The 25441-nt window shown below is 33.9% G+C and overlaps 2 protein-coding genes across 5 annotated transcripts in view; one reads left to right on the forward strand and one right to left on the reverse strand.

The window, feature by feature from the left end:
* The window catches only part of SCaMC (Short Calcium-binding Mitochondrial Carrier), a 112373-nt gene extending 96192 nt beyond the window's left edge, over window positions 1–16181 (forward strand). For all 4 annotated transcript variants that reach the window (XM_074178923.1, XM_074178924.1, XM_074178925.1 and 1 more), the window contains 5 exons: window positions 8098–8256; window positions 8468–8664; window positions 13098–13282; window positions 13616–13804; window positions 15355–16181. In XM_074178923.1, the coding sequence (XP_074035024.1) occupies window positions 8098–8256; window positions 8468–8664; window positions 13098–13282; window positions 13616–13804; window positions 15355–15545 (921 nt within the window). In that variant the 3' untranslated portion in view covers window positions 15546–16181. The remainder of the gene's footprint in view (window positions 1–8097; window positions 8257–8467; window positions 8665–13097; window positions 13283–13615; window positions 13805–15354) is intronic.
* Window positions 16091–25228, reverse strand: Pgls (6-phosphogluconolactonase). Its single transcript, XM_074178926.1, has 4 exons — window positions 24969–25228; window positions 23790–23996; window positions 18043–18326; window positions 16091–16297 (listed from the first exon to the last, which is right to left on the reverse strand). Exons 1-4 carry the CDS (start codon window positions 25084–25086, stop codon window positions 16187–16189), a joined length of 720 nt encoding a protein of 239 aa, XP_074035027.1. The 5' UTR covers window positions 25087–25228; the 3' UTR covers window positions 16091–16186.
* Between the last annotated feature and the right edge of the window lie 213 nt (window positions 25229–25441).

Genomic DNA, 25441 nt, shown 5'->3' on the forward strand with positions numbered 1-25441 from the left:
AACAAAGAAATTTTTTTAAGAAACCATTTTTTTCTAAAATTTTTTTCAATTACTTAACATAATGCAAAAAAAAATTTCGAATTGCTTATAAACAATGTATTTGTTTATAATAAATGTATTAACAATAGCTGTAAAAAAATATTCATTAATTTTTAGACATTGAAACAATAAATTAGAAAAAAAAAATTAATGTAATTTTTATAAAATTATAATTTTCAATTGTCGATAAAAAAATAGAAAATAACATTTTTTTTATTTTGGCAACGGTAATCTATTTTTTGCCTATTAAGGATAACTTCGCCAAAGGAAAAAAATGCCAGGGTTTTAGTTTAATAATTATAGGGATTTTTATATTTACTTTCAATTCAGAAAAAGTTATTAATTAACAAATTCATAATTAACGTTAAAATTGGGATAAAAACTTTTTGACTGCGGAATATTGTTTATTGATGTATCCCAACATTACATGAATTTTTTCATTCCTTGATATTTACATTTAATATGTTTAAATAATTTTTTTTGTTTTTATGTCAGAGTGACGAAAGACGCGCGGAAGCTAGACTACCCGCTTTTGGCTCTATTTTTAGGGCTCTGTAAAAATTATAAATAATCGAGATACGCAAATTCATTGATCTTTTCAAATCTTTTTTCAAATTTCCAAAATTTTGAAAATTTTTAGAGATATTAAGAAAAAACTAAAGCCCCATTTTTTTTTTTCACCTAATTGTTTATTACTTTTGTAATTTTTATCGGCGCGTTTTCGGACCTTTTCTTAAACTTTCTAGGCATAAATACGAATCGAATGACACCTTGGTCGTAATTTTTGGACAGGGCTGAAAAATGTTACAAAATTTCACATATATGTAAAATTAAAATAGAAAACAAATAGGATGATTTTTTCAGGTCAAATGATGCCAATAAAATCACCAATCCATTTGGTGTCAAGTATTTATTTGTAGCTGGTTCTGAACTTGCTTCATTTAATAGGTTGGAGAAACTAGGTGAAAATATAACTCTAAATAATGGCCTCGTCGTGTAATCATTGGCGAAAGTTGTATTTTAAAATCGTACTTTACTGTTGGTTTACTGTATTATAATCAGTCACGTGATCTCACTCTTACCTGGACGTTTCAACTCTGAAACTTGACGTGTGACTTCAAAGACATTCTAAGAATATATTTAAATATGAATATAATCATCCTTGACTGGACGGGTATTGGAGTTCAATTTCCAGAATGTCATATCAAATGATAACCAGTAGTTCTTCTACCCGCACAATATTGCCTCGAGTACCCTCATAGGAATTTTAACCAGAGTATTATTATTATTTTTGAACTGCAAGTTTCAAAAATACGTTTACCATTTTCCATTGTCGATAAGATCATTGGCTTTTCCATAAAACATTGATCTTATTCTAGTTGGACTTTCCTACATTTTTTTCATAGAGTTCATAGATCAGCTGAGATCAATATTCTAATTAATATACATCATTAACAACTCAGTTACGTCAATGAATCATGCATTCTAAGAGTGTGAAAATAAATTTTGCCTGGTACCGGAGATAACCAGAGTGAATAATTTTTGTCTGACGATACCAAAGTGTTCTGCCAAACAGTTTTATCGTTGATAATGCTTGAAATTTCGTCATTTAAGTGCAAAGTGTTTACCAACTCTTGCGAAATCTGTTCTTATTTTACTATATGTCAAAGGAATTATTTTTGGAGAATTATCAAAATGAAACCTAATTTCAAATGACATGCATGTTTTGATAGAATTAATTCACAATGTGGATAACTATATTATATATTTTCTCAGAATATTATTTATTTTGTTATCATTTACTATTTTGGCGGATGATAATAGAGGATCAAATATCGATACGTGAGTATAAGAAAATTAATATTTCAAAATTAAATGCATTCATCACTCCCAGCATACCCATACAGTCGGTTCTGATAAATGCCTGCTGAAAAAACAACTACTTCCCCAGCTAATACCACGCTGTATATTGAATTATATCCAACGTAAATTCATGCAAGATTCCTCACAGAGGTAAGTCTTGCAGATGTTGAAATCAATCAAGTAGATCACTTATACAAACCTAGTGCAGGAAATATGCGTCCCAAACAGCAGTGTGTTTGGGACTCGCAACAATTTCAACGCGGTTCGACTGCATGTATGAAACTTTCGTGTAAGAGAAAAATTGTTAACTAGTAACAGCTCCCTCTCGTGAACAAAGCCCCAAGCGGGGAAGAAATATCCCATGTATAGTGTAAACGATATTGTCCATTTTTAAAGTTGGCGGCACTCACAAAGGCCAAAAAAACCAATACATAGAAATGAACCGGCCGCGAACTAGTCCACGTGGACTGTAGACTTGGTGGTTCCTGTTTGATAATTTTTACTAACCGAGTTTTATGATTGGCTAAAGAGACGAATAGAAATCGGGAAATGCAGGGAAGGTTATCGCCGTCGTGTTCAGTTCAGGAACTGATCGCGATTAGAGTGTTGAAATTCGTTATTGGTGTAGTTATAATTACCTAAAATTTGTGTTATCTATTCAAAATGTGGCGACCTTGGACAAGTACTAATAGTAATAACGAGTGTGATAGCAACGTAGACTTTTTCCAGTGTAGTGATTCCAATAGCGATGGTGAACAATGCGAAAAAGAGATACCAGTGAATAATATTCGGATGCATTTGAATATTGAAACACAGAGAATATGTTTCAATGTACTTATATAAGAATCTACATCTCAAGTTTGGTTTCGAGGGAAACAAACTATTACAAGCAACATCAGATTTGACCGAAATTCCTTTTTCAACTGTACGTGAAATAGTCAAAAACAAACCTTATGAACGCAAGACGCGATGTGATACGGGATTACCAAAACATTTAGATGTTCATGTAATAAAATCATTGAAAATAACAATATACGACTGTTATAAAAACAATGAGATTCCTACAACTGAAATCATAAGGAAGAAATTGAATACTTCCGGCCATAACGTGAGCTGCTGTGACAAAACTCTTCAGAATTGGATAAAGAATTTAGGATTTAGATTTAAAATAATAAACAAACGTCAAGCAGTTACGGAAAGCAGAAGAATAGTGGAATTGTGTCTAAATATAGACAAGAACAACGGCAAATTTCCTATTTGGACAAAACTTGGTATGACACTCACGACACAGTTACGAAAGGGTGGACTGATGGTTCGAGAATGTGTACGCTTAACATGCCTGCAAACAAAGGATCGCAACTAATCATTGCGCATTGCGGAGGAAGTAAAGGATGGGTTCCGAATTCTTTGAAATTATATAGAAAAAAAATAGAGGACTGCAATGTTGACTATCATAAGAACATGGAAGCTAATATTTTTAAGGAATGGTTTGAAAACACATTGATCCCAAAGTTGGATGCGAATCGTGTAACGTTCCTGACAACGCTTCCTATTATTTGCGACAGCTCATCAAAGTACCGAATAAAAATTCGAGGAAAGACGAAATACAAAGTTTTTTATAACAATTTGTATTCTGAAGATAACCATACCACAAACCAACTACTTGAAGTTTTACAGACAAAAACATTTGAAAAAGTATATGCCTTTGAGAGTATTGCTGAAAAGTATGGACACACCATACTGAGACTTCCCCCCTATTTTTGTGTTTTCAATCCCATCGAGTTGATTTGAGGAAAATTGAAACAAAGCATCAGACGTAAAAATGATACAATATACAATAGCATTTTCAGATGCCACAATACTGAACGCCTGAAGATGCTATTGTATAGCGAAACACGTGTCGCGGTTTTGTAAACTCTCCAGTGGAAATCACACATTGAAGTGTGTTTTTTGAATAGAAAAAGTATGTTCACAACTATTAATTTAAATTATTGAATAGTTAAGTGCGTATTAATCTGAAGACAAGACCTTAACCTTCAAAGTGATTTTCTATCTGAAACGAAATCAACGTAATTGCAATCTTTCTTCCTTACGAGTATCTCATTGGTTTATGAAAGTTCCAATTTTGCGATACCACCTAAGATATCAATTTAAATTATATGATTGGTGAAAAGGGCAATTTATATTGTGCATGAAAGGCACATTTGATTAGTTAGCACAGTTACAAATAAAATATCACTAAACAGGAAAGTCTGCGTTGTTATCACACTCGTTATTACTATTAGTAATTGTCCAAGGACGCCACATTTTAAACATATAACAAAAATTTTAAGTAATTATAACTGCACCAATATCAAATTTCAACACTCATATCAGTTCCTGAACTGACAATTGACGACAGAACGGCGATACTCATCCCCACATTCTATTCGTCACCGTAACATGACTTCAAATTTAATTTTTGACTCTTCAGCCAATAATGGTTAGTAAAAATTATCCAATACGAACCGCCAATTCTTCAGTCCACGTGGACTAGTTGGCAGCGGCATTATTTCTCTGTATTATTTTCTTGGCCTTTGAGATGCCGATATCTTCAACTATTCACAATACAGGTCGGCCGCTAGTTTTCTTTAAAAAAAAATAAGATCAATTATTTTTACTAGTTAGGAGGTGCAGGAAAAATATTCTATAATATACATTAATTGCCTTTGACTAGGTACCACCAATTATATTCTGTTTCAAAAATACGTATGATCAGTGAAAGCTTTCACAGCCGAAGTCATGTCTGCCGCAGTAGTAGACTAAGCGTTTGGTACTTCAGGTTTCATCATTGTGATTCGAGTATAATTCTATTCGAGGTTGAAATTGGTTTTTTTTTGTGCTATTCACAAACACAGGTATGAGGAATTACAAGAAACACTACATCAAACTTTATGTTGATGTTCATTAAGTGTTATTCATTTTTAATATTGACATGATTTGATATGTTTCTTACATTGTTTATGACTGAAATAAATTAAATTTTCATGAATTCATATAATTCAAAACTAGTAACTTACATTCATAACAATTAGGTATATTATGTGACATAACTTCACACATTTACAATTGTTTTTCGGTGTCGAATAAAGATAATAAAGTGGAATTTTTTCATTCTCACCATTACAAAAATTCGATTGCCTGGCAGCTTCTTATCTATTAAAGAAGCAGTTTCGTCTGGACTGATATCTAAACGACATGGCCTCTGAATTATTTTCATATGTCTTATCCATGCATTCATACAATAAACCCAAAAACGACATATTGCACAATAACGCACAACACATCTACTTGTAAATGAGGGTCATAACACTGTGAATGGTTCCAATGTATAGAATGATTCGAACGAGTATTTCATTTGAAATAATATATGTTTAATACGTATGACGTCTCAAACACATATCACTTGAAAATTATCCATTTGAAAAAATGATCAGTGGAACTCATCAACAACAATTAATAAGAATGTATTACTGCTATAATAATCTGTGTTTTGAATAAATTTTTATATTTCACCAGCAAAAGCTATATTTCAGAAAAAATATATTTATGGTCATCCAAATATGTAATAGATTGTTTCAAAAGTTTTGTCCGTTTTAGTGCCATATATCTTTGTAGCTCCGTATCTCGATAAATATTCATTCTACTGTATCGTGGTATATACTGATCGATAAGAAATTTTATACTATATAGGTACATTGATGCTTTTGGTTTTTTATTTCCAAATTTTAAGTTTTTGCATCTTTTCAGTTTATTGCTTTATGATGTCGTTAAGCGATTTTCGGACAATTTTTCTCTACAAATTCAAATTGAACCAAAGTGCTGCCGAAACAGCCTGGAAAATCAACCCGCCATAAATGTTATAAATTTTGTCACCAACATTCAATGTATAAATGCCATGAATTTTATCATCAACTTTCAGTGTATAAATGTTATAAGTTTTATCACCAACATTCAATGCATAAATGTTATGAATTTTATCACCAAATGTCAATGAATAAATGTTATAAGTTTTATCACCGACATTCAATGTATAAATGTTATGAATTTTATCACCAACTTTCAATGTACAAATTTTACACATTTTGTCACCAACATTCTATATATGACTGTTATGAATTTTATCACCAACTTTCAATGTATAAATTTTATGAATTTTATCACCAACTTTCAATTCTTCATTGTACTATTCTCAATGATCATCATTAATTCTTATTGTTAAACGTCTACTGCTTTATGTGAATTGGAAATCACGTACAAGGGATAGTTTCACTGAAATTTGAGCTTCTATGACGAGCATTGTTTATTTACTTTTACAATCCTGCATACTTACTGATTGTTTTAATGAATAAACATTATTATTATTTTATTTTTCTAACTGTAGTTTTGCGCTGGTCAGGCCCTATACCACAAAGCCCCGATACATTCGGGAAGGCGCGCCAGCATTATCAACCAACGACCACTCCCCACACCCTGGGGTAAGTCATCATTCTGCAGCTGTCCGGCTAAGATTTCTGCCTTAGCGCGGAAAGCTGGTATGATTTTAAGATTCGAAAGTAGAGAGGTCACCATTCCACCAAGAACTCCAATAATCAGAACAACCATCTTGGCAGAGTGGTCTGGATAGAGTCTGAAGAGTTCGAAGAGAAAATCTCGATATTTTATCCGTTTTTCCTCTTCTTTTCGGAAGATATTCGTCTCGCCAGGAGCTGAAAACTCCACGACAAATATTGTCTTGCTCTGGTGGTCGAGGAGGACCACATCAGGCTATTAGCTTGTATGAGCCTGAGGATGGGGAACGAATAGTTCCAATAAATTCGCACTTCTCGTTCCCAACAACGGATTCAATATCCCCCGGAGCGTAGAGTAACACCGGTGTCTCGTCAATACCGTAAGAGTGCCGTATATGGTAATACAGTACTCTAAGGGCCGCGTTATGTCGATGGATGTAGGCCGAGACCGCATACGCTGGACATGCTGATAGCAAGTGCATTAGGGTCTCGGACGCCTCGCGGCAGGTCCTGCACTTTGTGTCAGGCTCTGCACCTTGTGTCAGGAAGCTCTATACCCATCACGCGACTGCGGTAGACTAAGGTGTTGAAGACACCATCCTGGCAAGCCATGATGAAACCCTCAGTTCCCGACTGAGGCCCACTCGACCTGAGGAAAGCGAAAGTCAGGCGCTTTGATAACAGGAGACGTCTAGGGCAGTGGTTGGATATTGCTGAGCCACCCAAACACTTCTCAAAGGAAAAAACCCACCAAAAAAGACCATAGTTACTGTATGGTGGTCAGTAGGTGATGTGGTGATTCACTACAACTTTCTGCAACCATGTCAAACCATCATTGTGAGGAAATCGATGAAATGCACCGGAAATTGCCTTACTGGTCAACAGAAGAGCTCCGATCCTGCTCCACGATGACACTCGCTCTTCGATAACTTTCCCACTGGTAGAACCTTCGCCAATCAGGACCAGGCAAAAACGGCCTTCGTCGATTCCATCAAGTCCCAAGCACACAATTTTTATTCTGACGGAATTAATCGACTTGTGTTACGTTGGCAAAAGTGCGCTGGTTCAGGTGTCGCTTATTTACATCAAATTGATTAAGTATTCACTGAGATATTACAGTTTTACATAAAAACGAACAAAACCTTTGAAACAACCTAATATTCATCGAATTATTATACGTTGTAACGGGTTAAGCACCTGCAAGCGAAATTTGACAAATTGACAAACACTAGAATGGATAAATCAAAGTGATGAAGTCACAGTATACCGATTTAGAAATATTTCCTATATTTTAATTGTCATGAATAGTTCGGGTTTCTCCCCGATTGTGAGAAGGTAAGTCTTTCCCTAATACCTGAGAACATATGTGACTATTCTGTTTCATGCAGCAGTAAGGTTTTACTTTTTCACTTACGAAAAGCAATAAAATCTAGCCAGAATTCATAAAACTTTTCGTGATAATGTAAATGAAATATCTTTTTACTGGCTTGAAATAAATCACATAGTTAATATTTATCTTTTGTCATATCTGTTAAACTCTGCATATCTATGATTTTTTATAGTCTAGTAAATATGCTATAGGGAACCAAACCATATTTTTAATAATTTTTGAATGTCCGATGTTGACGTTGATTTCTAATTACAGTACTTGGATATCGGGGAGGATATGAATGTACCAGATGACTTCACACAAAATGAAATGCAAACTGGAAAGTGGTGGAGACATTTGGCTGCTGGTGGCGTAGCTGGAGCCGTTTCGAGAACATGTACAGCACCTTTAGATAGATTAAAAGTGTTTTTACAGGTAGGTAATCCTCTTTTTATAACTAATCAAAAACATGAAGTAATACTGAAAAATGTGACCTAATCGCTTATGATTGTTCACGCTTTTGTGTTACAAACTCAACCACTCATTTTTGGAACAAGTACAAAAATATATTATTATTCATTCAAATGTTCAATATATTCATTGTTTGTTTGAAGACGTGTCAATAAATTATATTATTGTTTTATAGGTACAACCTTCCAAACAGAAAATTAGTGATTGTTTCAATCACATGGTGAAAGAAGGTGGTGTTACTGGTCTTTGGAGAGGAAACGGAATCAACGTTCTCAAGATAGCACCCGAGTCAGCTCTTAAATTTGCCGCCTATGAACAAATCAAAAGACTGATCAAGGGAGACTCAACTAATACTCTAAGCATTTATGAAAGGTAAATATTTGTTTTCTACGATCTACTTATGTTCTCAATATCAACCGTAATCTTTGAACTGACAGTTTTCAATTATATAAGTTTGCAAAGAAAAACGAAAATTGAAATATGGACTGGGAAAGTGAAAGCGAGTGTGCTCCGCCAAAAATGTAATGTTGGTAATTCGTCACTTGATAACAATATGAGATAAGTTTTGAAACTCGAAATACTTTTATGTCAAACTAGTTTGTACACATCTTTGTGGAGTAGTTGGTAAAACATAGGACCTGTAAATATGAGTTATGGGTTCAATTTTCACTGAGGGACTGTAATTTTTAATTTTTTTATCGCCCAATTTTTAAACTGTTTGAAATTGGATGAAATAGTGATAATACGGAAAAACTCTGGAAAACATTGCAGCCTCGTAGGCTAATTTCGTTTTTTCTCTCATCTTTCTAAAATACTAATATCCCAACAATCTTGTTCCCTATACTAGTTTGTACAGATTCTGTGTTGAATAATAATAATACCGCCTTTATTGTTTTCCGTAATGAAACTAAATGGTACAGTGTTTTAGAGTAGGTTCATATTGAAAACAAAGCACGATGTTCAATTCCAAGAATTGAATGTTTGGTATATTCTGAGATAGTTTTTTATCTGTAAGTTGGTTGTCTTCTGTGACTCAATGTCTCACCATGATACATGATAAGATGTATCTGCATTATGTTGCATTATGTACAGCTAAGATTTTCGTTTCACAGCCCTTATGCAGGTAATATAAATGGAAATATGCAGTGGTAGCCCTATAATCATTCTGAGTCGATCCCTTCTCTGTTGAAGCAGTTATTCTTTTTTTTTTCTCACAAAGTCCTTATATAGGGATTTTTCTTTGTGTTCTCTGTGTTATTATTTTTGTCTTTCATGAACCCGTTTTCCTAGCTGGTTCTATATCATTCTGTACATTACGGCAAAAGATAATCTGTGCCAACTTTATTATGTTTATGATTACTTCAACAGATTGTCATTTCATCGAATTTTCTGATTGTTGAAAGAACAGAGATAAAAGTTCTTGTCAGGATACTTGCATACATATTCGAAAATAAAATTGAATATTCTAATAAAAATTATACATCCACTTGTGGTGTCATTCGCCCAGATAATCTAGTAATAATGGTTCTCAACAGTGATTATGAAAATTTAGGGAAATCTAGAAAATGGAAAAAACTCTATTTTAAAATGCATTCATTTCCACCATTATATTTTTCAAGTGTTGTGAGCCCAAAATTTTGCTACTCAGTAAAAATCAAACAGTTATCAAAACTGTGAGGTTTTTGTTTCTTGTTATTATTGTATGAAGTCCCTGGTGATAACCACAAATAAATATTTTGGCGACATTCAAAGCCACTGCCAAGACGAATACATATTTTCTGTTGGATGCCTGCCACATATGTGAATTATGTAGCCAAGAAAGTTATTAGGTAACTTTTGGCGATAGAAATCAAGCAAAACTGTGAAATGTGTCCTAAATTTCAAATAATGCTCTTATTTGAGAAGGTCAATCAAAATTTTTTTCACCAGCTACACACCAGGTTATACTTGCACATTTTAAGAGATGACTAGCAGAATTTATGTTTATGGATATGTCTGATGGCTGACATTAGGTGATTTCAGCACTACTACTTATACTATGTATCAATTCATGTATCAAAAATCCTTATCATGCCAATTTTTTTCTATATAAACTTAATATCAAATTTGAAACTGAAGCAATATGTTGAACCATACTTGGTATATTTTACTACAAATGATGTCATACATAAATATGTTCATTATGATAAAAGTATGATATCGTGGTTTCATACACATAAATCAACATAATCAATATGAAAAGGTTATTGACTTATACCATCGCGGACTTTTTTTGTAGACCTTTATAAGGTGCACAATACTGTAGTACATTATTTTGATATATCTCATTGGGTTCAGCCAGCATTAGCAATGTAAGCGCAAAAAAATGTGTTTACTTATGACATCACATTAGGAACCAATATAATTATCAGTGTTTCTCTACTATATTATACATGTTATATACACATAAACCTTCGTTTTGAATCTCTCCCTGTCTGTTAAAAAAATTCTCATCAAAATCCGTTGTGTAGTTGCATACATCTGTTTTAAAATCTGTTTTTCCGTTAACCAGCTGTCGCACCCCTACGAACGACAACCCTCAGAAGTCGAAACTTGTGCGAGCTAAGGATTAACGAGGTCTTACCTTTTAACGTGTGATTCCTAACACGGACGATAGCAAGTGAAGATCGATCGTTCAGACTAGGGCTTGAACCACCGACCAACACGGCAGTCAATTCGAGTGAGTGAACAAATCACCCACGCCGAACCGCTTGGCTACCGACCGACCGACCGACATAGAGACAGACAGCCCCCCCATGCCCCCTCCCGGGTTGTGTGCCCAGGTCGCAAGCTCCCTCCTTACGGAATCACTTCCGCAGGTTTGGACCTGGCGACCCTTTCCTTCCACCCCCGTTTCTTAAGGAAACGGTCCTCAATCCAGCTGCTAGGCACTTCAGCAAGATTGATATCTAACCTCTTTTGGTTGGAAACCAGCCTTTAGGTGCTTTTATTTCCCTATCTAACTTCTCGTTTTAAATTTATTGGCTCTTATTTGTCGCGGTATTCCTAACTGAATTTTTGCATGGGGGCCCCCAAAACTAACGGCGGCCAGAATTTGATTGACGGGCGTTTCTCAGTGAAGCTGAGAGCATATGATTTGTGTGAATCGCGGTTTTCCTGAAAGAGAATATATGGTTAGTACATTTTAAAATGTTATACTTGCCGGAGCCGCCTGACGGCGACTCGTGGGGCGGTACCTGGTTTTGTTTGGTCGGCCTTGGATGTTTGTCCCTTTCTCGGAACCTGGAGTCATCCATGTTCAACGCATCGTGTAGATCGCGAAACGCTGGATTTAAGTGCGATCTGATTCTATCGAACGTGCTTTCTGCATGTTCTCTCATATACACGTCCACATACTGCGTGTCCAGGTCTAGATCTCTGTATATGAATCTGTTTGGGATATAGTACGGTGCATTTACGGCGGCCCTTACGCTCGTGTTCATAAATGCTTGGATCTTCTTTCTGTATGTCTGCGCGCACTGGCCCCAGGCAGTGCATGCATACAGTATTATTGGCATTAGGATCGTTCTGATCATCAGTAGCTTGACTTTCAGTGCCATGTTGCTACTTCTTCCTATGATCGGCGCCAGGCGTCTTCTGGCCTGTTTGGCCATTCCTATTCTCTGCTGTACGTGGTCCTGGAATGTTAGTTTCTTGTCTAGGATGACCCCGAGATATGTCGCTTTGTTTGTCCACGGAATCTCTTGTCCGTTGAAGATGACGTTGCCTTCCGGTTGTACGAACCTGCAGGTGAACAGTATCGCCTGACTCTTGTCAGGCGCACACCTCTACGGAGTAGAGGTGTGGTGAAAGGACTGCACCTTGCGGGACTCCTGCCTCCAGTAGTCGAACTGTGAAACAGACAGCGAGAAGCGACTTTGTTTTATACCTATGTGGTGATAGGTGGGCGGGGCTTGTTTTCTCTTAACTGGATTACCTGGCCTTGTTTGTCTACAATTAAGGACAGGTAGCCAGATTGTACTAATGTTCATTGCCTCTTTTTTTCTTTGAATTTCTATTGCATCTCTATATACTCTGATACTAATTTTGAGTTTTATCTAGTATTACTGTATCTTCGAATGAGGTAATGTTGTTGTCTTTTGTTAAGACTCCCTTGGGTTTCTTGTTCCATTATGAATTAGATTTTTGGGTCGAGAGACTTAAGATATAATAGAAAATCCTTTTTAAGTCTGTTCATCATCTTGCCAAACAACAAACATGTCATCAACATAACGCAACCAACAATATGGTATATTTGTAATTTTTTTTCTGGAATGTACTATTAATGTGTAATTGTGTATAAACTAAAAAATCTTTCAGATTAAAAATTTTCATAAAATGATAATATGCATATTAACGAAGTGTTTACTGGACACAAATATACCAACATAAAATTAAAAAAAAAGATATCTATAATTATAATACCAGAAGAATAAACTGATGAATTTACTTTCATATTAATCTGCTGAATTAAGTCAAGTTATTTTTATTTATGATGTGCTTGTAGAAACAAAAAATCTCTAGGGGAAGCACAATGTTTCTGCAGAAATGAACTTTTAAAGAGATGGTTTCGTCTTCAACTATTTTGTCAGTAGTTATTTTCGACTCCAAAACAAGTGACTTTTCCCAATCACCAGAAATGCAATACTCTCCTTGACGCAAGCTTCTCCATCAAATTTCTACGCGCTATCATCAATGTGTATCACACTCTGTTCAAATTTGCGGTGTACCAGAAAGTGTTATAAGTGTCTACATTTTTATTACAGGTTCATTGCTGGTGCACTAGCAGGAGGAATCAGCCAAAGCGCCATTTATCCATTGGAGGTACTCAAGACCAGGCTTGCTCTGAGAAAAACCGGGCAGTATAAAAGTATAGCTGACGCTGCCTACAAGATATATGTCGGAGAAGGATTGATGAGTTTTTACAGAGGTTACATTCCAAATATATTAGGTGAGTTGTAAATTCATTAAATTATTTTCCTGAGTAAGTTACCAAGAAGAGTAAAAAAACAAAGCCAAAGCTCATGATATCGAAAATACCAAAACACTACATGCAAGAAAACTATTCACACCAGAATAATAATGACAAAAGTGGTAATATTCTTTCTGAAACTATAAATTAGGTCTTATATTTTGTATATGACATTTGTTCTTTTTCTGACATACTGTGAATTCAATTGAAATTTCAAAATGATATATCTACAATTTGCTGCTTATTGATGAAGAATACAATATTGTATGTATGTATGTGAACAATTGAAAGTTATAAATAATTTTTTTTTAGGTATTATACCATACGCGGGGATAGATTTAGCTGTATATGAAACTTTAAAGAAGAAATACTTCATGACACACTTAAGTAATGAACAACCAAGTTTTTGGATGCTTTTGGCTTGCGGCAGCGCTAGCAGTACATTAGGCCAGATGTGTTCCTATCCCTTAGCTCTCATTAGGACCAGATTACAAGCACAAGGTGAGTTGATAGACAACGGTGGTAATTTGAAACATTACTATTTATGAAAATGTCTTTTGAATTCTTCAAAGGATGACCTTTTATGAATATTCTGAATAATCTGAAATCTAATGGTAAAATAATACTGTCTCTAATTTTGGAAACGGTACCGAAAACTTTGAGTGCAAAAATTTCTCATCATTCACTTGATTTACCTTCAAAACAATCGGCCATATAAAGGGTTGAGATTACATATTTGAAAGATGCTTCATTTTTTTGAAGTGCATCTTCTCCACAATTTCACTGGAGAAGAGAGAAAAGTTATTATCTCAATGTAATATTAAATTTACAATCACAAAATTTCTTGTGTTTCCGCCAAGAAGTCGTACTAATGAAGTCCAAATAGGTAGATAAGGTTACGTAGCTCGGTGAAAAATAAACTTTTATAGTTTACTTCATATTCTTAGTAGAGCTGCATTATTTTTATGACTCATAAAAATATAGTCCATGTAAGTTGAGAAGAAGTTTTGAGAGGTGATGCTTTTCACGAACCAAGTTCATTCCAAAATTGCTGAATTTTGACCAAAAAAAACGTCGTGTGAGCATCGGTCAGGAATTGTTGAATGACGTTAACGGCGACCCACATTTGCCTAAAAAAGTCACAACTGATGCAAAACATGGGTATTTAGTTATGACATCGAAACCAGAGGAAAATTGTCCCAATGAAAGAGCCCAGGAGAGCCAAGATCAAAAATGCACGCCAGGTTCGATCAAAAGTCAAGGTTTTGCTTACTGTTTTCTTTGATTACCGTGGCGTAGTTCTTGCCACATGATCGTACGGTCAATAAGGAGTATTATCTTAAAGTTATGCGCCCCTTGCGAGAAACAGTTCGAAGAAAACGTCCGATATTGTTGAAAAACAATTCATGGCTTTTGCATCACGATAATGCACCTGCTCACTCTTCATTGCTTGTTTATAATTTTTTTGGATAAAAACAACGCCGTAATCATGCCTAGTCACCGTAATTACCAGACTTGACAACCTGCGACTTTTTTCTGTTTCCAAAGTTGAAGAGACCCATGAGAGGACGACGTTTGAGGAGATAGAAACCGAATTGCTGAGAGCTCAATCCAATACCAAAAGTGGGTATCATAATTGTTTCGAGGATTGGAAAAAATTACACAAGTGTATTATATCGAGGGAGGGAATAAAATAGAAAATGATGAATAAAAATATTTTCTGAGAAAAATGAATATTCACCTTATTTTTTCAACAGACCTTGTGTAGTCACATCACATTATATTGGTTCTGAAATAGTGGCAGACAACTGAGACTTATTTGGATAATCTTGGCACTAAATATCATCAGATGTTTTTTCTTCAAAATATTGATTACTTGAAGAATGGTTTGATAATTTTTTTCAGGTAGTCCTACTTTAAAAGTAGACATTGTAGTCGAAATTTTTCCAGAGAAGTTTTCCATGCCATTTTATTATATTTTGTAACATTAAAAAATTTCTGTACCTGAAAGTCGTTATATAAAAATAATAGTATTCTTTTTTTATTTACAGTTGTTCATCCTTCCATAGACCCATCTTCGGCCACAATGACAGGCGTATTCCGCACCATTATTGAGAAAGAAGGTTTCTTTGGACTCTATCGAGGAATCACCCCCAACTTTATAAAAGTAATGCCAGCTGTCAGTATCAGTTATGTTGTCTATGAATATTCCAGTCGACTCCTTGGGGTCAACATGACGTGATGTTATGAAGACAGCTTAGGAACCAATTTATTTATTTTCCAAAATTCTGCGGAGGGCAGCATGGCTTCGACTTGGCGGAGCGAATCTTTCTACATGACAATTTAATATTGTCTAGTTTAAATTTATTTATTTGTACATAATAAGCTTCAACATACACTGGATATATTTCTCCTACTCCTCCAAATGTGTTGATACGTTTGTGGCTGGGCAAGATAAAATAAATGCATTACAACAAACTTCTGTGCTTAATTCATGTGATAGTTGCAATGTCTAATCCATGATTGGTATGAAGGCTAGTTATACACTTTCAACTACATGACTTCAGCCACAAACGGAAATTTCTTATTTATTTGCATTTTCAAATTCGCTTTTAAAACTCACTAGATTTTAAAATTATCCACTCGTTATTGATGTTATGCCACTTTTGAATCCTTAAAAGTTTGCATGAATTATTTCCAGATTGACATTCAAACATATTACATAGATGAATCCCAGGATATATATTTACAGATATATATTATATTCCAAATAAAATAAATGGGAAATGTGATGTACTTAATATTTTAATAAATATGGTATTTATTATACTGTATATGTATTTATAAAAAAATTCCCCTGATTAAAATGTTAAGACTATCTGTTCATATTTTGTTCACATATAATCCTGCTTCTTTGTCCACTATCCAGTATAATTTTCCAGTTGTTGGTTTCACTCTGGCTGCCGGAAGATCTTCCTTATCTACTAATATTCTCTGGAATTGAAAAAGTGTTAGTATTTTTAATCCGCATCAACTGATGAAAACATCTTTTTTTTTAATTTGCAATCTGCAAAAAACACACGAAAACATCATTTTTTGTATTTTCAATCTGCATCAACTGATGAAAACATCTTATTTTTTTGTATTTTCAATCTGCATCAACTGATGAAAACATCTTATTTTTTTGATTTTCAATCTGCACCAACTGATGAAAACATCTTATTTTTTGGATATTCAATATGCATCAACTGATGAAAACATATTTTTTTGGATTTTCAATCTGCACCAACTGATGAAAACATCTTATTTTTTTGGATTTTCAATCTGCACCAACTGATGAAAACATCTTATTTTTTGGATATTCAATATGCATCAACTGATGAAAACATCTTATTTTTTGGATATTCAATCTGAATCAACTGATGGAAACATGAAACTCTATTATGAAGCTTGATTTTAGGTGGTCATAATGTAAGATATTACTGTTTGGATTATAATTCAAAAGCAGTACTTTGAAGATTTCAAATTTGGTTGCATATTAGAGAATGGATTGTGATTATTGAAGTGAATTTTTACAAGAAATAGAGGAAAACATTTTTTTTGAGTAAGTTTTGTTATTCCCTATCATAGATAAAAATAGATGGAAAGTTACCTAAAAGCAAGTCTCTACATATCGCTAGAAATATTATTTCTTTCATTTAGCAATTCATTCAAATTTCCATCTGGTTCGTCCCTCAAATTTCGATAAAAGCTCGAAATCTAAATTAAATTCATGTTTATTAAGGGAAAAATTGATTTTTTGCAGTAAACTGAAATATATAATTTTTTGATATTAGATATACTCAAACGATATCAATTGAGAATAACCAATCTTAGAAATTTCATACATTTTGTTACAGTTATAGTGTCAACATTGAGTTACAAAATTTGCATCTTGAACTTGTCAATTATGCCAAGCAATAAATATTTTTCCACTACTCATTTCAAAAGTCTCGTGGAACAATTTGGTACTTGTTTCCATAAATACTGTAAATTTATTTTCTTTATACTAAATGTGGTTCACTTGAAATTTATCATCTTCTTCAATAATATTTTGATCCCCAATTATCTGTTTCAACTTTTTTGAGTACTATTTTTGAATAATTTTTTTTAGGAAAATAAATATTTCAGAATAAAATCTTGCCATATTCATCTCTCTCAACTACCTACACAGTATGTGTAGGTAGGCTGTTAACTAGTAACAGCACCACCTCGTGAATGAAGCCCCAAGCGGGGAAAAACATCTCCTGTATCAAAGATATATATATATATATATATATATATATACATATAAGAAAATAAATATTTTGAAATGAAATCTCGAAATATTCATCATCATTTTCATCAATTTCATCATCATGAAAAAGTAATATCTATTATGTTAAGAGATAATACTCCGAAGTTTGTAATAGTTTAATTTTTCCAAGAATTTTTCGTAGGAAATGCAGTCAAAAGTTTTGCAACTGCCTTTTTCAAAATTTTCATACATAGTCATATAAAACTATTTCCTGCATTGAATGGTTTTTCGAAATTATTTTGATTTTTTGAAAAATACAGATAAAAATCATGATTGATCATTGTTACCTTTGTTAAAATGAGTCAGGTCTGCCATTGAGAAAACAATAACCCACTGTTTTTAATGAAACAAAGTTTTAGTGAAATGGTGGAACATAATCTCAAATATAATAAATTTGTCATACCTTTATCATAGCTGCCTTTCCTGCACCTGCTGCAGCAAAAATACAGAACCTAGCATTATTGATAACAGGGTAGGTTAGTGTGATCCTGCATGGGGGTGGCTTAGGCGAATCTGTTATAGAAGCCACCCATTTGTGTTCTTCAGTTAGGAGTTTGTGACCAGGAAAGAGAGAACAGGTATGGCCGTCTGGCCCCATTCCTAATAATAACATGTCGAAAATAGGAACTTCACTGGTCTTAAAGTAACTGGATATTTGTTCGACATAATCAGTGGCTGCTTCATCAGCTTGAAACAAAAGAATCGATAAATCAATTTTATGAAACTGGTAAAAGTTCATTTTACTGCTTACGCTTCGGGTAGGCAGTAAAATGATTGTATAATAATACAAATTATTATACAATCATCTAATAAGATGCAAAATTAAAGTATGAATGATTGATTGTGAATATAGTTATAGTACTACTAACAATATATTCAAATGTAAACAGAAATTGAATCATATTATGTACAAACGCTTTGAAAAAAATTTAAAAAATCTGTATAAAATAATAAAAAGAAGAAAAAAATATCAACAAAAAAAATTAAGGGAACAAAAATATAAAAAAATCAAGAAAAAACACTTATTTAAAAAGAAAAAAGACAAAAAAATGATATAAAAATGCAAAAACAAAAAAAATAAAAAATAAATACAAAAACAAACAGAAATGAACATTCAAAAAGCAAAAACGAAGAAAAAAATCTATGTTTGAGCTACTACTCAATGTTACTTTCAAATAGTTTTTTATTAAAACAGTCTGGCTAATTGGTTTTCCCAAAGCCAAAAAATTTAAACCACACACACAAATATAATAGAAATGGTATAACTTATTGAATTGTCAATAGTTATAGGATTGGTACAACTGTTAAGAAATATTCATATACAAAGCCAATCTGAAATTATTTTCATGTGTTCTCATATCAAAAGTTTTGTTGAAGTTATCCAAAGAGAACATAATTGTTGTATCATCAGCAAATAATTTACCTGATCCCTTAAGAGGTAAATTTGTTAATGTGTTGGTACATATATATAATCGAATTTATATCGAATATTTCATTACAATTATAGCACTATAATTGTAATGAAAATTGAAATGAAGTCATTTATATAGGTACCCAAAAAAATATTAATGCCACAATAAATGTTCGAATTGGAGTCCTTCCATTTCGAAACATTTTTAAACTCAGTTTTTCATATTATTTATTGCCCTTAATACACTTATTTGCTGTATTGTTGCGAAATCATTCAAAATTCTCAATCTTGAGCCTTCTACATTTTCTATCTCTCTGCCAGCGTAAATCCTATTTTTCAATGTCCCCCATAGAAAATAGTCCAAAATAGTAAGATCTGGTGATCTTGCAGACCATCTTATAACCGACACTCTATCTCTTATCGTTTACGAGATCCCCATATATATATATAAATCAAAAATGTAATAATTCGTGGACACAACACTCCAAAAAAGGGGGGCAAACTGCAGACACGTGTTTCTGGCAAACAAGTGTTTGCTTTCGGCAAACAAGTGTTGCCCATCTTTGCACCGCGCTGATGAGGCCAATAGCCAGAAACACGTGTCCGCGGTTTGCTCCCCTTTTTTGGAGTGTTGTGTCCACGAATTGTTTCATTTTTTATTTGTATCATGCACACTCAATAAAATCTCTATTGGTATATATATATATATATATATATATATATATATATATATATATATATATATATATATATATAGTTTGTGTTCATCTTTGCGAATGTTGATTCGTCTGTTGGTCTGGCCGATGTAAGTCCTGTCACAATCATGGCATGGTACTTCATACACTCCTTGTGATTCCAGTGGTATCTGATCCGATCACAGACAACAAGAGTTGAACACCATCGAAACAACGCTACAAATGAATAACTACTCAGAAAGAAGTATAAAAGCGGCTGCCAAGACCACACGGAAACAACAAAAAACTCGAGATACACCGGTCATAACAACCACACTACCATATATTGCAGGAACAACAGATAAAATCAGCAGAATACTTCACCGACATAACATATCAACTTCGTTCGTATCAGAACGAACAATAAGGTCCATGCTTCGTAATCCCAAGGATCAGATACCACTGGAATCACAAGGAGTGTATGAAGTACCATGCCATGATTGTGACAGGACTTACATCGGCCAGACCAACAGACGAATCAACATTCGCAAAGATGAACACAAACTAGCAGTGAAGGGAAAAGTCACCACGTCTTCTCTCTTCCAACACGTACTTCAAACAGGACATAACATCAATTTCGACAACACAAAAATGCTAGCAAGCAACGAAAACTTTTACTCACGAACAATCAGAGAGGCAATCGAAATTGAAAAACGACCTAATAATATGAACAAGAGGGATGATGCGCAAAGATTACCATCAACAAGGAGATCCGTTTTATCACTTCGCACAAGCAATCAGACGGCTCAACTCCAGAGGCAAAACTCGGTACATGACAATACAGGTACAATAACAGAGACAGGAGAGGCAGCTCAGGTAATAAGACCAAAACAGGTAGTCGAGCAAACACAGGTAGTGGCAGCAACGCAGGTAAAGGGAAACATCCATCCCTATAAATTGAGACACAGAGTTCGAATTAATCAGTCTAGTTGAAAAAACCAGACATCACCAGAAGATGGCAAATGAGACTTTGCCGAAACGTTGTGAAAATAATCCTTATGGGGAGAAAATACACAGAACACGGAGCGAAACCCGAGAAAACAGCTCATCATATATATATATATATATATATATATATATATATATATATATATATATATATATATATATATATTGAAAAAAGGAGCAGTCTAAGAATAGATCCTTGGCAGTACCTCAGAATTTATTTTTCTTATGGAACTTTTTTGATTTTCTATGCAAACATATTGTCTCTCACTTAATTACTTTACATACCAATCAAGGATATTCCCTCTAATGTCAACATTGTTCAGTTTTGAGATCAATATATCCTGATGTACACTAACAAATGCTTTACATAAATCCAAAGACAAGAAGCAACATTTTTAATAATTTTCAATTTCAGTTTGAATTTTTTCAATGACATCCATCGCTGCTAACTCTTTATCTCTGAACCTGTGAAAACCATACTGTTGTTTTTCAAATAATCTTATTTACTTGTGATGCACTGGGCACACCGAAATTGGGCTGTAGTTGTGAGGCTCATCTTTTATGCCATTCTTATAAATAGAAGAAATTTTGGCAGCTTTCATATTGCTAGGGACTTTACCACTTTCAAAAGATTTTGAAAATAAGGAAAAATAAAATTGATGAGATTTCAGTTATTACTGCTATTACAATATTTATACTAATAGAGTAAGATCCCAGAATGAGACTGCTGACTCCCTTACAAACGAGGGTGCTGCAAGCAGCTTCATCGGACCAGAATCTGCCATTGGCATTGCTTTAGGCTTTGCCAAACAATCATTTAACAACTGGATGGCAAGAAGATTTTTGGATTTCTGGCATAATTGGCTCACTCCAAGGCGTTTATTCACCCTTCAAAGCTTGATACCAAACAGTTGTTGGGCTACAGTAGAGATGAACTACGATGGCTAACAGGCCTTCTCACAGGTCACTGTCATTTGAATCATCTATTTGGAAAATAATGAAACAGCAGAGCACATACTTTGTGCCTGCCCCGCTGGGGACCGAATCAGGTTTTCTGAGTTTGACAGAACCATACTCTTACTATCTGACCTGAAAGACTAACTAATCGGCTTCGTTAAAAAGCTGTATTTATTTGGTCCAGTGTGAATAGGTGTGAGCCACAATAAACCCTTGCGGGTTGCGGTGGTCCGTCGAATTGGCCCACTTACTTTTGACATAACCTAACCTAAGATCCCAGAGCGATCAGACAGAACTTTGTTCATCGAATACCTGCGTGCTTGAGGAGCTCGCTTTGTGACACCTGGGCAAGTACCAGATAAGAAAGGTAACTAAAAATCAGAGTTACTCAACTTAAATTTATATGACTGATTTTTATATATGTTTTGTAAAATATTATTCTGAAATAGTATCGTAAGTGTCACAGACTTTCTATGGACCAAAACTTTTGTCAGACGCTTTAAAGCTCCACAAAAAATAAATGAACTTTACTCACTTTTACAGGAATGATTTTCAAATATGTTCCGAGTTAATTACATTGCTAGCATATGGAACATTTGAATGAGAATATAAAAATATTGAATCGAGAGCAGTAAGAATTTTTAAAATATGTAAATATTTTACTCTGAGACGCATGGGCATAGTGCTCTCGCGTTCATTCTTTCGGCTGAGTAATTTTTATGTTTAGGGGATGTTTGGTCACTACAATTTGTCTGACCAATGAAATATAACTTTGTAGATTAGATTAATATGGGGCTTCTGTGCTGAACAGCCACTACACTGCGACCTTTGCAGAAATATTGTGTGTGCCCTCATGTATGCTAGAGTTCCTTGTCTAGGCCCGTCCTTGTAACTAGACTCCATAGGCCAGACCTCAAGTTCCCCATATATTGAGAGGGTTGTGGTTTTTCCTCTCCTAATATTACAAACCTTATCCTTGACAGACGTTCGCAATAGCATAGTATGTGTACGGAGGTTTCCTCATCCTCTTGGCAAAGCCTGCATAGGGCTGAATATAACTTTGTAATAGTTACCTTAATAACATATTAAAAATCAGACATGCAAAAATACGTAAAGTAAATTTTTTTTGTGAAGCTTTAAAGCGTCTGACAAAAGTTTCGGTCCATAGAAAGTGTCTGACACTTATGATAATATTCTGCAAGATATATATAAAAATCATTCATATAAATCTATGTTAAGAAACTGTGAGTTTTAGTTACCTTTCTTACCAGGCGTCACAAGGTGAGCTCCACAAGCACGCAGGTATTCAAAGAACATGAGACACTACTGAGAATCTAAGTTTTCATCTATGTGAAAATAAGTTATGTCTGATTGCTCTGGGATCTTGGACTATAATAACATCGTACCCAGAAGCTTTACTTGGATTCAAATATTTCATTATTCCATCAATGTCACTTAAACTCTTGAACTTAATGAACTAAATAACGTAGATGAGAGACTTGAATGGTTTTGAGGTCGTCTTGAAATATTTGGACTGGCAGAAGATGATTTATTGATATCAGTTCTGTTGTGCAACAGTAATTATATATCATTCCACATTATTTTTGGAGTATTATTTGTGATTTGTTCTTGATAATACTTTCATTTTTTTCTGTTGTAGTTTTTTCAACCAACTTATTGAAGTAACCAAAATTGAATTTGATTGAAGAATTATTGGCTGTATTTGATTATTTCATTTGTTTTTGTCTCAGCTTTCAACAACTTGGTCTGGGTAGATTACTATTGATAGACCTATCAGACTGGCTGACTAGTACTTGACTACTTTAAACAAAAAAAACGAAAAACCTGCTGATTGTAGTTTCTCTTGTCGGGACTAACTTTAGGTGTCATCATTGTAGACAAGCTAATATTTTATTCAGTGCAAATTTTGTTCAGATGTCTTCTGCATTGCAGAGCAGCATTATAACAGACTAATAAATAATAATATTGTCATTATGAAGAAAGGAACGATTACAGAAAGTCAGTACAATTACAATTTTCTGTTCATTATATATGATAAATCATGAATTCAGAATGAATACATCCTTGAAATTGTATTACCTGATACACCTTGTTTTATTTGAACAAATTGTTCAGGTTTGAGGTTAACGGCTCCAGAATCAATCAAAGTTCTTTTGTATAGACCAAAAGTAGATTCAGCGTCATCTACTGGAACAAGTCTCTCATCGCAGAAAAATATTCTCCATTTAGTAAAATCCGACTTTATACTTGGAAGGCCTTTGGATAGAAATTCGGCTAGAGACCCACCTGAAAATTGAAACTAATTAATATAGTTTATTGTATGATATTCACTATGAAGTATCGGCCAGTTCTATTCAATTATTGAAAATGGAAATTATTTGAAAATCCGTTTTGAACAACAGAATTGTGAAAAATATATGTTATATATTATCTATGACATGACATTCTAGTGAATATACTCCACAGTTGTTTTTTTCCTTGTGTTAGCAACACGTGAGAGAATCCTTCGAAATATCTTTCAGGGATTTCAAATCATTTTATATAATATCAGACAATGGAAGTCCGAAATGATGAAATTCAGTTAAAATATTTGATATTACAAAACATAGTTTAGAAGATTTAGAAGTGATTGTTCGGTTCTCAAATCGGCAAAAAGAAATATTTTTCATATTCCTTTTTTATACTCCGACTCTTCTCAGTGAGATGTATACAGAAAATTGTTTAATTGCTCATTCTTTACATCTTATCAGTGCAAGGAATCCTTACCAACCAATGGAATGTTGATTTACGAATATTTATGTATATATTTACTTAAGTATGTGAAATATTGAATGTTGTGTTACCTAGAGATATTTTTTTATTTTGCTTGTGTCATCTAAAGATGTAATATTTTTTTGTTCCTTTTTCATTTTAATACATGAAAATGTCAAAGTATGTATAGTTTAATGTAGTATCATTTTATCAATGTTAGACATCAAGTTGCCATTCTCTGTAGAAAAAATTTCAAGTGTTTGTGGAGAAAAATGAGACAATTGAGGTATTTTGAAATAGCGCGCGGGTTAAATCGGGTGTTTTAGTTGGATGGTGTGAGTATTTTTGTATATTTCATTGGCAAATTAGGTAATTAGTTATGCAACCCGTTGCACTCTCAACCTGTTGAATTTTGAATTCATTACTACAGCACACAAAATAGCTTAAAAAACTGAAAGTAGTAAGATTTTGGAGGCTCTTACAAAAAAAAGTGTAACCAAAACTCACCAGAAACGCCAACAGAAAATATTCCGTTTGTTTGAATACTTTTCTCTGCGACTTCTTCAATTAGTTCACATAATTTCGATATAACTTCATCTTTATTTTCTACAACAATTATCGACATTTTAATAATTCCTGTTATTCCTGTCCCAGAATCCTCAAATCTGTGAACTATCAGCTGATTCTAATAGTTTCAATTGAACGATATCAACTACTATCATGAGATAGGTATGATGACATGGACTTATTTTAAATAAATAAATTTCATGAAATCGTGAAGTCCGAATCAGTATGCAGGTAGTGTCTAAGCTTCCGTTAACGTAACTGTTATACTAGAAAGTATATTTTTTGTTTTTTGTTATATTTGTTTTGGGAAAAAATGTACTTACTTAACATCTCAGCACTGTTGACGTGCTTACTAATTGAAGAGGTTTATATGCTTCCTGCAGGAAATTTACGGGGACAAGGAGTACAAAGGA

This window comes from Leptinotarsa decemlineata, unplaced genomic scaffold (assembly GCF_025532065.1).
Source record: "Leptinotarsa decemlineata unplaced genomic scaffold, Ldec_3_MD MMD2_tig00004307_RagTag_RagTag, whole genome shotgun sequence".
NCBI classification, from domain to species: domain Eukaryota; kingdom Metazoa; phylum Arthropoda; class Insecta; order Coleoptera; family Chrysomelidae; genus Leptinotarsa; species Leptinotarsa decemlineata.

Coding starts and splice junctions, on each gene's coding strand:
- Pgls (XM_074178926.1), bottom strand. CDS start 25,086: ATGTCGATAATTGTTGTAGAAAATAAAGATGAAGTTATATCGAAATTA. Junction 23,997..24,968: donor ATTTTCTGTTGGCGTTTCTG/GTGAGTTTTGGT, acceptor TTCAATTTTCAG/GTGGGTCTCTAGCCGAATTT. Junction 18,327..23,789: donor AATAAAACAAGGTGTATCAG/GTAATACAATTT, acceptor TTTTGTTTCAAG/CTGATGAAGCAGCCACTGAT.